Source organism: Stegastes partitus, unplaced genomic scaffold (assembly GCF_000690725.1).
Source record: "Stegastes partitus isolate 25-593 unplaced genomic scaffold, Stegastes_partitus-1.0.2 Scaffold758, whole genome shotgun sequence".
In the NCBI taxonomy this organism is placed as follows: domain Eukaryota; kingdom Metazoa; phylum Chordata; class Actinopteri; family Pomacentridae; genus Stegastes; species Stegastes partitus.
In genome coordinates this window covers 229,567-242,642 of record NW_007578489.1, presented here as the reverse complement: position 1 = coordinate 242,642, position 13,076 = coordinate 229,567, and the positions used below count along the sequence as shown (strand labels likewise).

Here is a 13,076-nt window from a genome sequence, read left to right as displayed (position 1 = left end):
TTCCATGATCAAAAGGGCTCCCGATTAATTTTCTGTCAGCTCTAGCATTCAGACTGGCTGCATGTAGCTTAACACACCTTGACATTAGCAGGGATTGATTGCTGCACTCAGGTCGGTAAAGATGCCTTCGTTCACAATAAACAAGTGAATGCACAAGAAGGTGACGCATCACTCAACACTGCCCAACAGTTTTGTTCAAGCCGCGGCCTCACCTGAGAGTACTGCTGGTAGCTCGACTGTCCGTACAGGTCGTGGGAGGGTGAGGCGTCGGCGTGGGAGGCTGGTCCCTGCTGATAGGCTGACTGCATGCTGGGGTAACCATAGCTACCATACGGCTGAGCCTGGTTGGCCATATCATTAGAAGGTGGCATGGAATCTGGACAACAGACAGTTCAGAGTTACACGAATGTGGCGTACGTTAAAAACACAGAAATATACTTCAGTGTTTTGACGAGATCACAAAAAGTGGAAAGATCCCAGTGCGGCTGTGAAGTTTATTTTGGAAACGTGATATTTATGCGTCTCATTTTCCTCAGAGATCTTCTCATAATTAAAGACCTGCACCACATCACCTTTTCACAGCAAAAATAAATAAATAAAAAATACAAGCTCAAAGTAGTCGAGCACATTTGACAAGTAGAAAAGATATTAAAGTGCTTTTTGTCCTTAAGGACGATTCAGATACGTCTGTTTAAAGAAGACATCCGTTTGTGATGTTTAAGGAGGTTGTTTTGTTTTTTTCTTGTGTTAAGTTTTCCCAACTTTCTATCAAACCTGCTTTGATAACTTCTATTTCTGTCACCCCTCAGACGACACAATACTTGGGTTTGACAGGATGCTCACTGGGCCCAATTACATGATAAATGAGTTGTACATCTGTGACACTGCTACATAAGACCAACTATATATATGGGCCAGGTCAGCAGACAGTGGTTGAAGATCAAGTGCGATCCTCATAAGATCACCACATCCTGAGTGTGTGGAGCCCTGAGGCTGTTTTAACATCCTCCTGTAAACTCTAGAATTCTGGGATTAGGGTCAGCTGTGTGATAATCAAGGGGAACAGTTTTTCAAAGAAGGCGGAAGTGGGTGAAAGAGACACAGGTGTAATAGAATAGAGACCTGGAATACCTCGTGGAGTGAAGGTGCTAAAAATGGAGGGAAACAGCTGCAAGCTCGACTCACTGGAGCAGGAGGCTATGCACAGCGGGGATCCTGGTGCTGAGTGTACCAAAGCGGTGAGATCGCTCTTTTTTTGTTTTATTGAACACAGACAGATTTTTTTCTTGTGTTTTTGCAGCCAACCTGGGGAATAAGCTTTGCTCTTTGGGCTGGATTATTCTACTGTCTGGAATAACTTTTCTCCACGTGTGAGCGGTGGCTGCATGAGAAAGCACCAGACTGGGACACTGTAAGTTGTGGACTGTGTGTGAAGTAGGATTGTGATTTTGAAAATGTTCACTTTGCTTTGCTTTGTCATTACTTGTTTACAAAGACATTATTATTATTAGTAGTAGTACTAATAATAAATGATAACCATATTTTACCTCTGTATTTGATATGAATCGTTACTAATTCTTGCCAAGTCATGAGACAGATGTGATGTTTGTCACTGACCAATCGTAGCTTTCTTGAGGAAAAAGGTACAAACTACTGAAAGCAAGAATGTATGAAATTCTGGTTATCTTGTGTTTAGAGAAGCCTAAATAACACAAACACAAACAAAAACAAATGTGGACTTGGCCAAGGGATGCACCTTGATACCAGTGTGTGTAGCCTGTCCTTTAGTCTCACTTAATTCTTTAGAACATAATCAGAATCAACTGTATCAGGCAAGTTTGTACACACAAACAGGGAATTTGACTCCAGTGAATCTTAGCTCTCTTTATAAGAAATTAAAGAAATAAACTGTAACAATAAAACAAGAAAAATAAGAGTCAAGGACAATAAAAGCAAGAGTAATTCTCTGGCTTATGGGAATTATCTGGTTGAACCTCAGTATCTTTCAGCTAAAATGGAGAAAAACATCCTGGATTGTTTTTAGTTTCTAAATCAATCACAGTCGTTGTGGGCGGTTGGGCTGTGGTGCTTCCTCAAAATAGTGACTGCTCCATCACCCCGCACGTCTTCATGTTCACAGTGCAGTCTGGTCACAGCACGCAGATTACACACAGGTTTTTTTTTTTTTTTGGCTACAACAACACAATTGTTGCTCTCCATCTGCCCTACTTGATAGATTTAGCTGCTTGTGGCTCATTTCCTTTTCCCCCAAATTAAATTCAAGTTGAAGGGTCGCCATTTCGACACAGTGGAGGAGATCAAGTGCTCATTGCAGATGGTGCTTGACGTGTTAGGTTCCAGGAAGCGTTAAAAGTGTGACCAGTGCTGCATTGCTGAACAAGACGACTTTGGACAGGATGGCAACCAAATGTAAGTCAGCTAGTTTTTGGTTTTTATCGGTACATTCTCATTTTTCTGCACTACACGAAGATCAACACTTGTGCCTGATGCTGATTTCTTCTCCAGGTGGCCTACGTCTTTCAATTCTGGACCACTTTCTCGTTGATACTGCGCAGCCTGAAGTGGACGTTATTGATTTTCTGTCATAGCTTTTTTAACGCTTTATAGAAGTCGTGACTGTTTTAGATCAAATGCACAAACTGTATGTGGAATGCACCAGGATACAATTTGAAAGGGGAGAGATGTAAAACTGATGTCAAAGCCCTTTTTAGTTTATTAAATCAGTTAATTCATGTGTATTAGTGGAGCTTTTGTTTTGCACTTCCTATATATAAAAGTTAGAAACACAATACGCACATACCGTTGGGGTTCAATGTAGTTTTAACCTTTAAACATGTAGCTTTGCTGTGAGTTGCTCTCAGTACGAGCAGCCATGTATGCAGTGTGTTTGTGACGGAGATGTACCTGGATAGCTACCACCTTCTAGGGAATCGTAGCTGTTGGGCACTGGAGAGGCACTGCCAGTAGTGGAAGAGGAAGTGTCACCGCCTGAGGCAAAAATAAGGAAATAAACACAGAAAGGATTAAAAATGGAAATTAAAAGACAACCGGAGAGAACTGAAAGAATGAAGCATGAGATTCGTATGGTAAAGCAAGGACCCATGGGAATAAAAAAGCACAACAAAAGGATAAACAAAGAGAAAAGGCCTGAGAGAACGAAGGGCGGCGGCTATAAATGAAGTTAATAAGAAAACAGAAAGGAAGGAGGATCACGATAAAAATGAAACTGGCGGAAAACAGCAAAAGACAAAACATTAAAGAGAATGAAAAGCAGCTTTTTTTTTGTTTGTCCGTGAAATGTGCTTCGCTTGGACTCCCTCAGGCCTCGGACGAAGAGTGAGAGGGAGGAGGGAGAGTGGCTGCTGGAAAGAGAACATGAAAAGGATGCACTTAAGTCTTGAACACGCGAGTGTACAGCTTTGTGGGGAGCACCGGCCTCTGAGGAGAGGAGATGTGGAGGGTAAAGACTACAAAGATAATGTGATGGTCTGATAGTCCACAATCCTTGCTGTAAGAGCTACAACACTTAAACAGCAAAAACGGGTTCTGTGTGGAACTTGCACTAAAACATTTGTTCCTAAAATGCCAGGGTTTTTTCTGCATGGAGAATGGCATGAACCAAGACGTTTCAGCCAGTACCTAAGAAAAAAGAGCACAGTTTTACTATTTGGGGTTTCATTCACTTAAGCATCCAAGACAATTTTCTTCCTCAAATGGTCAAAAATAATGGGAAAAATGCATAAATTTTTGTCTCATAAGGTAAAAGGCTCATTGGCTTTACTGGCTGTTCACTGATCATGAATACCATTTGCCCCTGAAATGCCCATTCTGAAGCAGGAAAAGCCCTGAGAGGGAGTTTGTAGACCTGCAGCGAATGGTTCAGGATGAAAACGTGCAGCGCTACATCCCTCAAGTGTTTGTTTTTTTATTTCTTTGCAAAGCATAGCAGAACTACGTTTGTGTATAAATATCATTTTTATAAATTAGTGCAGTTTCATCTTTATCTGCAACAGTTCAAATCCCACCTATGTCGTATGTCATCAAATAATGGATAGATTCTCCCAGAGGATTACACGGGCAGAATATTTGAATGAGCCCATTAATCCATGTGTGCCAAAAGGAGGGATCAACGGCAGCAAACCAGCAGCAAAGCGACAGGCCTCAGGCAGAGAACTCATTGGACAGGACACGATCCAATTATCTCCGACTTAATCGGAACAGCAGACGACTGGATTATGTGCTCTGGAAGAGGAGGACACCGGGACAGCTAAAGCCTTCTTCCTCCTCCTCCTCCAAGATTCCTCTGAAGCCTCCTCCTCTTCCCTTTTGTTCCCTCGGCTCCTTCCATAAAGGGGGAGTTGCCACGACTAAAACAAATCTGTCACAGTAGGTGTTGATTTGAAGCTATGGATGTATTCGGCTCATCTTTACAGTTGCTCTTCAAAGTTTTAAGTCCACTTTGCTTTCCCGCCAAGCTGCTGCCACCCACCGATTACCGATAATTAAGGTTTAATTCATGCTGCGGCCAACAGCGTCTCCTTTCTAATCCATTTCTCACAGTCAACAACAATCTGATTATGAAGATATTAATCGATAATAAATAAACAGTTGCAGCTCCAGATTTAACTCAGTCCAAACATTTTTTCTTTAAATTAATAGTAATATTAGCACAACTTTTCAGACAGAGCTGCTTTAATAAAAGCTAAAAGCCCTGTATATAAATTCAAAGCTATATAAACTTGTATTGAGTTGCAGATATTATCTACTTTGTTTATTTTTATTGAATAAATTAATTAAATAAAACAAAAGCATACGCAAGATACGATTGGAATTTATCACTTTAAAAACACAAAACAAAAACAGTATTTATTTATTTCTTCTGACATATGTAGTTTGTTTTTTCTGTTGTGTTTCTTTTTCCTCTCTCATCTTTGTGTGCATATATAAATCTTGTGCTCTGGTAATCGTTGAGATTCAGCTGTTCTCAGCTTCCTCATCTCTTACAGGTGCTCTTGATGATTATCAGCTCTGTTTCCCCGCAAAAGTCCTAAGATCATTTCTGCTGTGTGTTTGTACAGGTGTAGCAGTCGGTAGATTGTGCTCTATTTGTTTTCTTCTACTTTCCTTTCACTCTCTCTCTCTCTCACTTCTTTAATCTGTACACTTTTCTTTTTCCCTCTTTCAGGTCCAGCAATTCAATTCAGTAATAAGCAAGCATCCAAAATAAATGAAATAAAATAAAATAAATACATAAATAAATAAAAATCAGACTGTCAAGAGGGGCCTTATATTCATAAAGTGTCCCTTGGCAAAGTAAATCTGTTCAGCACAACACAGCAGCCAGATCATCGTTCTGCTGCTATGATGCTGGACCGGACATGTTAAAAAAAAAACAAAAAAAAACAGTAAAAACACACCTGAAGTGTGACTGTTATGCAACAGGGATAACAAGGTGATAATTTAGTTTGACTCTCGGTGGTACGAGGCACATTTAGGTCACAATTTAAATGTTTCTGAAGGTTTTGTTTCATACATCTCAACAGTTTTGTCTAACGTGGTCAGCACTCAACAATCATTTGTTTTATATTTATATCATCCTTCATCTAAATCTCATTCTCAACTACTCAAAAACATGATAAGCACGGCTTCCAGAAATCAACAACCGCCGTGGTGCTGCTCTGGAGAATCGGAGCGATCGCGAGGGACAAACAGTAAACTAAATCAAGCTTTTCAATTCATTAAGAGATGTGCTAATGACTGCAAGCAGAGCTAACATTGCTTTCTCATGAGAGAGCAGGAGAGTCGGCAAACACAGAGAGCCTGGACCTGCCAGCAGAGGAGCAGCTATATTTAAACACCTGTTCACCTCTGGCTGATGACACAGCTCCTGAGGGACGGTCACGAACAAAACACCCGAGTGGTGCAGAACATGAGTACGCATGAGGCCGGTTAAACATGATCATTTGAATAGCATCGAATTTCATAGCAACGCAGAGTCAACATACTGGTGTTACTTGTTGACAATAAAACTCAATAATGTGTGTTTTGTGCAGTTATTGGCGTTTTTATTGAGGTTTTTTTTAACTTATTTGGGGTTTTCTATTGCTTCGGAAAACAATTAGTCATTTAGTCTGGTGGCTCATGGGCCAAATTCAGCCCTGCCACATCAATGGAAAGTTTTTTAAAGAATTTGTTTTTCATAGTTTGCATCAAAATATTTGCATCATGTTTTCTACATCTAGTCCAAAAACAATGTAAACATAAGGCAGGTGATATCCCGAGAAATATGACTATGACATCTAACCTTAGTCAATCATTTCCTTCAGGAATGTAAAGGCTGAACAGAAACGTCCTTATAAAAGTTTTTTTAACAGCAGCAACCATAAATAAAGCAAGTCGTGGCCTTTTTTAGTCATTTGTTATCAGATGATCTGCATTCATATTACAAAAAACACTAAAACATCACCACCATGACCATAAAACTCAAAAACCTCATTTTAGAAAACAATTGTCAGAACTGTTGTTGATTAACTTCCTCGCAATCACCTACTTGTGTTAGAACAAAGCCCTTAAAATGGGCTTAAAATTTAACAGAAACTCCAACTTGTATCAAGGCAATTTAGTCCATAACTACTATCTAGAGCTGTAAGCAGTGCAAGTCAAAACTGTCTATTGATTTTTTTCCCCCCCCCATCAACATGGATGACTGCTGGTAAGTGTAAAAGCCCAAGAAGTGGGTGATCATATGTCAAACATTAGTGAGAGAGAGCCAGACACCATGCTTGGCAGGCTTCTTCCTCTGCATGACAATTACATTGAGCAGAATCCTTCAAAGCTAAATTGAATGCTAATCGACTTACCTGCCACCTTCCTGTGAGAGAAAATTTCATGTCAGCTTCCACTGACGGAACAACAGCTGGACACACATTTAAAAGATGGAATCAACATTAAGTGCGAGCACTGATGATTGTGAGAGGGAAACATGGTGCACTTTGGAAGACTGTTGAGGAGGCAGCCAGACACAAAGAGAGAAATCTGATTAGCCTATTAGAAAGGAGATGGCACAGATGATGAGCGGAGGACTGGTTAAGTGTGTTTGCAGGTAGAGCAGAGGTGACAGATGGCCGTCAGACACAGAACAGAAGTGTGGCAGGGATCAAAAGTGACACTACATGTATGGGTACGGTGAAGGTATCTATTTAAAGAAATGCAAGAGGTCCATGGGCATGGTAAGGTTTAGAAGAACTACATGAGTGGAGTGGTAACAGAGGGGTTATTGGGAGGTAAAAGCTAAAGCAGACCTGCTTCCTCATCCTCATCCTCCTCCTCCTCATCATCATCAGAGCTGGATGACGAGGGGGCTGCTTCTGCTGGGCCTGAGGTGGTGGCAGAGGCAGAGCTAGCTCCACTATTAGCAACATATCCATACTGCATGCCTGTTGGAAGGAGGGGGAGTGGGAAAGGTACAGAAGAAAACGGTCAGGACTGGGCGACTGTCATCAGACTGGGCCGCCGTGATCGTAGACTTCATGCTATATGACGTGTGTGTTTAACTCTCTGAACCCCAAAAGCTACCAGCAGGTTTGAAAGGCATGTCACCAAAATCACATCAATTTATAAAAAACAGAACACTGGATTTTTAAGTTTACAAAAATCCTAGCAGTAATTATGTGTAATTACCAAATCTAAGCTTAAAACCATAACTTGTAATCAAGATCACTATATTCTACATGTCACACTTAAAAATGTACCCAAAATACATACATCCTGACTGCAATATGTTTATTTTATGAGAAAAGACAAGAGAATTAAAAAAAATAAAATACCCAAAATAAACTGACAATTCGACTGCACTGCAAGCTGTGTGTACACAGAGCAGAAAGGAGGCAAGTATGGAAACAAATTGGACGAACAGAGGAAATTAAAACCTACTCGATCAATAAAATGAATGCAGCATGGTGCAAAAAAGGTATACAGAGTAGTAAGGTGTTGGAAAATACATTCAGCATGGTGAGATGTCCTTCTAGAGGCGACGTGCAGAGTAGTGAAAAAAACGCACTGCAACTAGTTTGAAGATGTTAAAATGTAAATAGCAAAATATCTAATCTAACAAATTAAAGGAATACCATTTCTGTTCTCTCTTTTATGATTTATGGCATTTTAGCAGTTTCATAAGGCACAAAAGACATTTGTGAGTTCTGTCCACTTCTAGCCATGGCTGCTCTGTTTCTATACAGGTGCAGGAACAAAAAAAAAAACACACCCAGAAACTGCTTGGGGTTCAGAGGGTTAAGCAAAGAGCTAGCCTTTTCTAGTGGCACATCAAAGTAGCTTCTGGGCTGCCTGGTTTTTCAGACAAACTACATTTTACACCAGAAAGAGGAAAATACTTTGCATAAAGATCCTAAAGCACAAATTAAATAGGTCAACATCGCTTGAACTTTCTGGCGATGATGACAAGAGTAAGAGTCGGTCTCAGAACAAGGCAGGTTTTAACATTACCTACAAAACCAGTTATATCATAGAAGACAGCTGGAAAGAGTCCAACAAACAGAACTCACTTCAAATGTACACAACATTCAGTGTAAAGCAGGTTTCACATAGCTCTTGGTATGAAAACTTCACTGCTCATGGGACTTTATTTCTACCGAAGATGTTTTCTCAGGCAGCTGTTACTGCCATCCAACAATAGGTTTACAGCTAATGATTGTTTTTATTATTAAATATTCTGCAGTTTACTTTCTCAGTTTATTGATTAGCTGATTGGTATATAAAATAGAAAATGGAGAAAAATGTTGGCTGGTGTTCCCCAAAGCCCAAGACAATGTCCTCAAATGTGTTGCTCTGCTTAAAACCCAAAGCTAATTAGTTAACTCTCATACAGAAGGAAAGACACCAGAAAAGCTTTAACGTTAAGAAGCTACAATGAGCAGTTTATTATTTTTCAAGGGAAAAAATATCACAAGAAAATCTATATAAAACTATTTTTTGGCTTTACCTTTATTTTAAAAATAAATTTTTTAAACTTTTATTTCTTGATTATCGATATTTGATTATCAGAATAACATGAATTATTTTAACAGCTGACAACTAATCAATTGTTGCAGCTCCGCTCCACAAATCCCACACAACTGTTGCAAGTTTACAAAAATGAGCTAAATTTATCAGAAAAACCACTTATAATGGCCTCATATATGGCCACGATAATCCCAGTCTCTCTGCATTCAGTGTCACGATCACATCTAAAAATAACTACATCGTTTGATTTAAACATCGTCTTAAAATAAATGATTACATTCCTACAGAGGTGTGTCCGTTCTCTGTCCCACTGTTCTGTTGTGTAACATGTCTGCTGTTGCTGCCGGTGCAAAAGTCCTACAGTCTTAACCTGCTAATGAAGATACAAGTTTGCAGGCTGAAACAAACCAGCATCAGGCAGTTAAAGTGACAACCTGAAAGCAGAAAACTGGTAAAAACATTTGAAGAGTGTGTGTGTGTGTGTGTGTGTGTGCGCGCGCGCAACGGATTACGTGTGCTACATTCCCAGTGCAGCTGTGAACATATCAACCATTCACACACACTTTTACTGTGAATTTAGAACATTCAAACTGAACATCTAAACACAGGCTCATCTTCAAATTTGCACAAGAATAGACAAAAACCAGGCACCAGAGCACACACAACAAATACAGCGTCTCTTTTTAGGACGGTGTTTGTTCCCCAAGCAGCAAAAAAAAAAGAGGGAACTGTTTCATGTGAACTTTTTCCAACTACAAAAAGTATTTTCTTTTCTGAGCTATATGAATATTTTGTCTGGCAAAAAAAGTCATCGTTCACTAGCACCAAGGGTTTGAAAAACAAAACAGTAGTTCCATTGCATTTACGTTACTGTCAAGTGTTGTGTCTTTGTTACCTTGATGGTGGCCTGGAGAGGAATGGACTGAAGTGGAGGGTGTTCCTGAGGGCGGCTGATCTGTGTCTGCACCACCACTGCTTTGAGTGACCCCGCTGTAGGAGTCGTAGCTCAGAGAGGCCTGGTGGCTTTGGGTGTAGTGTTGGTGGACTGTGTTTTGGGCTGCAGGAAAAAATAAAGAAATAAATAAAAAATCTAGCAAGGAGAGGGCTAAACAGAAGATTTTCTGAAGAGAAAATGGAGGTTTGTGTAAATATATATAATTCTAACTTTTGAGTGACGTCTGATGCTCTGGAAATGAAAAGCTGGAAAACACCAGAAATGGAAAACAACAGCCGCTAATAAAATGCTCTACAGCGTTCCTTGTAGGGATGCTACAGGATTGTTTTGGTTTCAGACACATTCATGGGTTCATTTATTTTCTTTTTAAATCAAAGAAAGCCAGTGCAGGAGTGAAGCCAAATACATGCTGTATTACTGCTTAACTTTAGAAAAGACCATACCACAGAACATCCATCCATCCACTATCTATACACCGCTTAGTCCTCACTAGGGTCGTGGGGGGCTGGAGCATAGTGCCACAGAACCAAAAAATCCTAATTCCACAACCAAATACTAGGAGACTATAAATTAAACCTTTTAAATCTGATATAGCTCACTCAGTATGGACACAGGTCCATGCAATTCCAGCTTCATTGCCAGGGAAGGAGCCTTGCAGTTTCAAGGAACATCAAGGTAAGGCTTTAATCATGTCTCACTAGCAGCTGATCAATCTCAGTGTAAAACAGCAAGTCACACATACCTGTACTTCCTTGACCATTTACTGTTGGTGCCGTCTGACTAGGGGGAACCGCACCATACGCAGGCTGCACTGCTGTCGTGGAGGGTGGAGGCGCAGCGCTGTACTGGTGTAAGGGAGCACCCAAAATCTGGGTGGGCAGGCCTCCAGGTGTAGAAGTGCTCTGGGAGGAACTAAGGGTGCCATACTGGCTACTTCCTGGTGCAGACGGGTAAGAAACAATTGGGTAGAGGGGAGCTCCAGGGGCGCAAGCTGACACAGGAACCAAGCTGGGGTGCTGCTGCTGCTGCTGCTGCTGCTGCTGTTGTTGAGGGTGCTGCGCTGGGGAAGGATGGTATGACTGCTGTCCATAGTAGGATCCTGGAGTGGCGTAGGGTGGATGCTGCTGGAATGGCTGTTGGTTGTAGTGGGCATTCGATGGTGGTGGCGCTGCAGAGGGAAGGGTGGCATATGGCTGAGAAGGAGTGGCAGAGCTCAGAGGAGCACTGTATGGCGAAGGTGCTACATGATGCTGAGGGAGGTGGTTTTGCTGCTGCTGCTGCTGCTGCTGTTGATGGTTGTTGTGGTAGTAGTTAGCACTGTGGGCATTGTTCGTGGTGGGTGCTTTGTTGGGAGCAGGAGCAGCATGGCCAGGAATGGTGGAGTAGCTCTGTTGTTGAGGTGGGGCTCCATAGTAACCTGCAGGTGGATACATGGATGGGTACGTCTGCACTGGACCTGAAAGGAGGGACAGGACGGTAACGTGTCATGAGTTTACCACCAAATATTTCTGATAGTGCCTCCATCTTCACCAAACTGGATAAATTACTTTTACACATGGACAATGTTGTAATGTTCAAAGCAAATAAACAATGGAAAAAACAAATGCTAGCTGTGCCTGTATTAGTCTATCCACATCAGATATCTAACACCATTAACAGTAAAAAAAAGAAACCAAAATATGTCAGTATGCGATTTCTTCACTCCGAGAAGCCCTTTAAGATCTGCACTCCTTTCTGTCAATCTGACAACAAGTGAACGTGTCTGCTTCATGTCTGAATGAGCACCCTGGTCACTTGCAACAACAAACTTACCAGGTCATACAGTCACACTGACAGATAGGCCCGCACAAGCTCACAACATACTGTGAGTTGTGTGAAGTGATGTGGGGGAGGCTTTTTCCACATTTAAACACCTAATTTGGTCCAACAACGTCACAGAGCGCAAACGACACAGTTCCAGCCAAAATCAAAGAAAACTTTCTTGTTTTCTTTGTCCTTCAACGTCACGTCTGTTAAAACTCGACTGCGACGACAGATAGAAAGAGTCTGTATCAGGTCAGATGAATAAAAATCACCCATAATGAATGCAACATGAGTATGAACTAAACACTACCAAAAGCAAAGCTCAGTTTGTTGCTTCCAGTTGTTTGTAGGGTTGTTTTCTCTGAATGCATTAAACATCTGAATCGTCAAACAGAAGCAGGATCCGTATGAGCATCTCCAAGAGACATTTACACACAACAGCAGTAAATTCATTAACTGATTATAATTACAAACCCCCCCTGGCATGAAGACAGGATCGATCAGGATCTTATGACAAGTCACACGGTGTACTTCTCTTCATCTCAGTCAGGTGAGCTGTCACACAGAGTTACGGTTTACAAACTGTGGTTAAATCATTAGCAGCTGTCCTCAGGCTGGCTCCTAACTCTTAGTAAAGTAGTAGTTAGATTGTCATCACATAGATTTTGTTTTACAGTTTAGAAAATCATAATTAGTTAGTTTAGATTTACGCCTTTTTAATTAGTGTATTATTACACATCATTTAATGTGCTCTCCAATTGTCCATGTTCCTTCTCTCTCTTCATCACTGAGGTCTGACTGAAGCTGAGGAACACTGAAGTGACCTGTGTCTGAATGACAGAATGTCCTCACCTTAACTGATTGATGAAGCCAGACCTGTTCAGCACTCCATGTCTGAAAAGAGCTGCCCTGGCGTTTTCACATCACCTCTATTCCACAGCAGCACAATAGATTCCCCAAAATTCAGTATGACTTTTGGTTTCAGTGTGGTACGCCAAGATTTCCAGTGTCTCCATCTGGACACCCCTAATAGAAATGTCTGCTGGAGTCACTGCCAGCTTGTGGGTAAAAGCTGAGATATAAAATCCTGAATATAGGTTACCAGTAGCTGCAGAAGACAAGCTCCATCAGCTGCCGTTACCTCAGCAGGGAGGGTTAATTCCAGTTAGCTCTCAATACAATGAGCATCCCTCACACCACGGCAACACTTATGAGGGAAAAGTAAATTAATTCAGTGTAAATTAACAACGTGGTTGTTCACCGGAGCTTCGATATAAAG

The 13,076-nt window shown here is 41.1% G+C and overlaps 1 protein-coding gene and 1 long non-coding RNA gene across 2 annotated transcripts in view; one reads left to right on the top strand and one right to left on the bottom strand.

The window, feature by feature from the left end:
- Positions 1-13,076, bottom strand: part of sec24b (SEC24 homolog B, COPII coat complex component) — a 33,761-nt gene that overhangs the window by 20,066 nt on the left and 619 nt on the right. Inside the window, exons 2-6 of the mRNA XM_008291726.1 lie at positions 10,737-11,450; positions 9,935-10,096; positions 7,323-7,457; positions 2,926-3,009; positions 213-376 (exon numbers count right to left, since the gene is read on the bottom strand). Coding sequence (XP_008289948.1) covers positions 213-376; positions 2,926-3,009; positions 7,323-7,457; positions 9,935-10,096; positions 10,737-11,450 — 1,259 coding nt within the window. The remainder of the gene's footprint in view (positions 1-212; positions 377-2,925; positions 3,010-7,322; positions 7,458-9,934; positions 10,097-10,736; positions 11,451-13,076) is intronic.
- LOC103364573 (uncharacterized) lies at positions 2,194-2,762 on the top strand. The gene is made up of 2 exons (XR_520554.1): positions 2,194-2,430; positions 2,527-2,762. It is a non-coding gene; the product is annotated as an uncharacterized LOC103364573 (long non-coding RNA).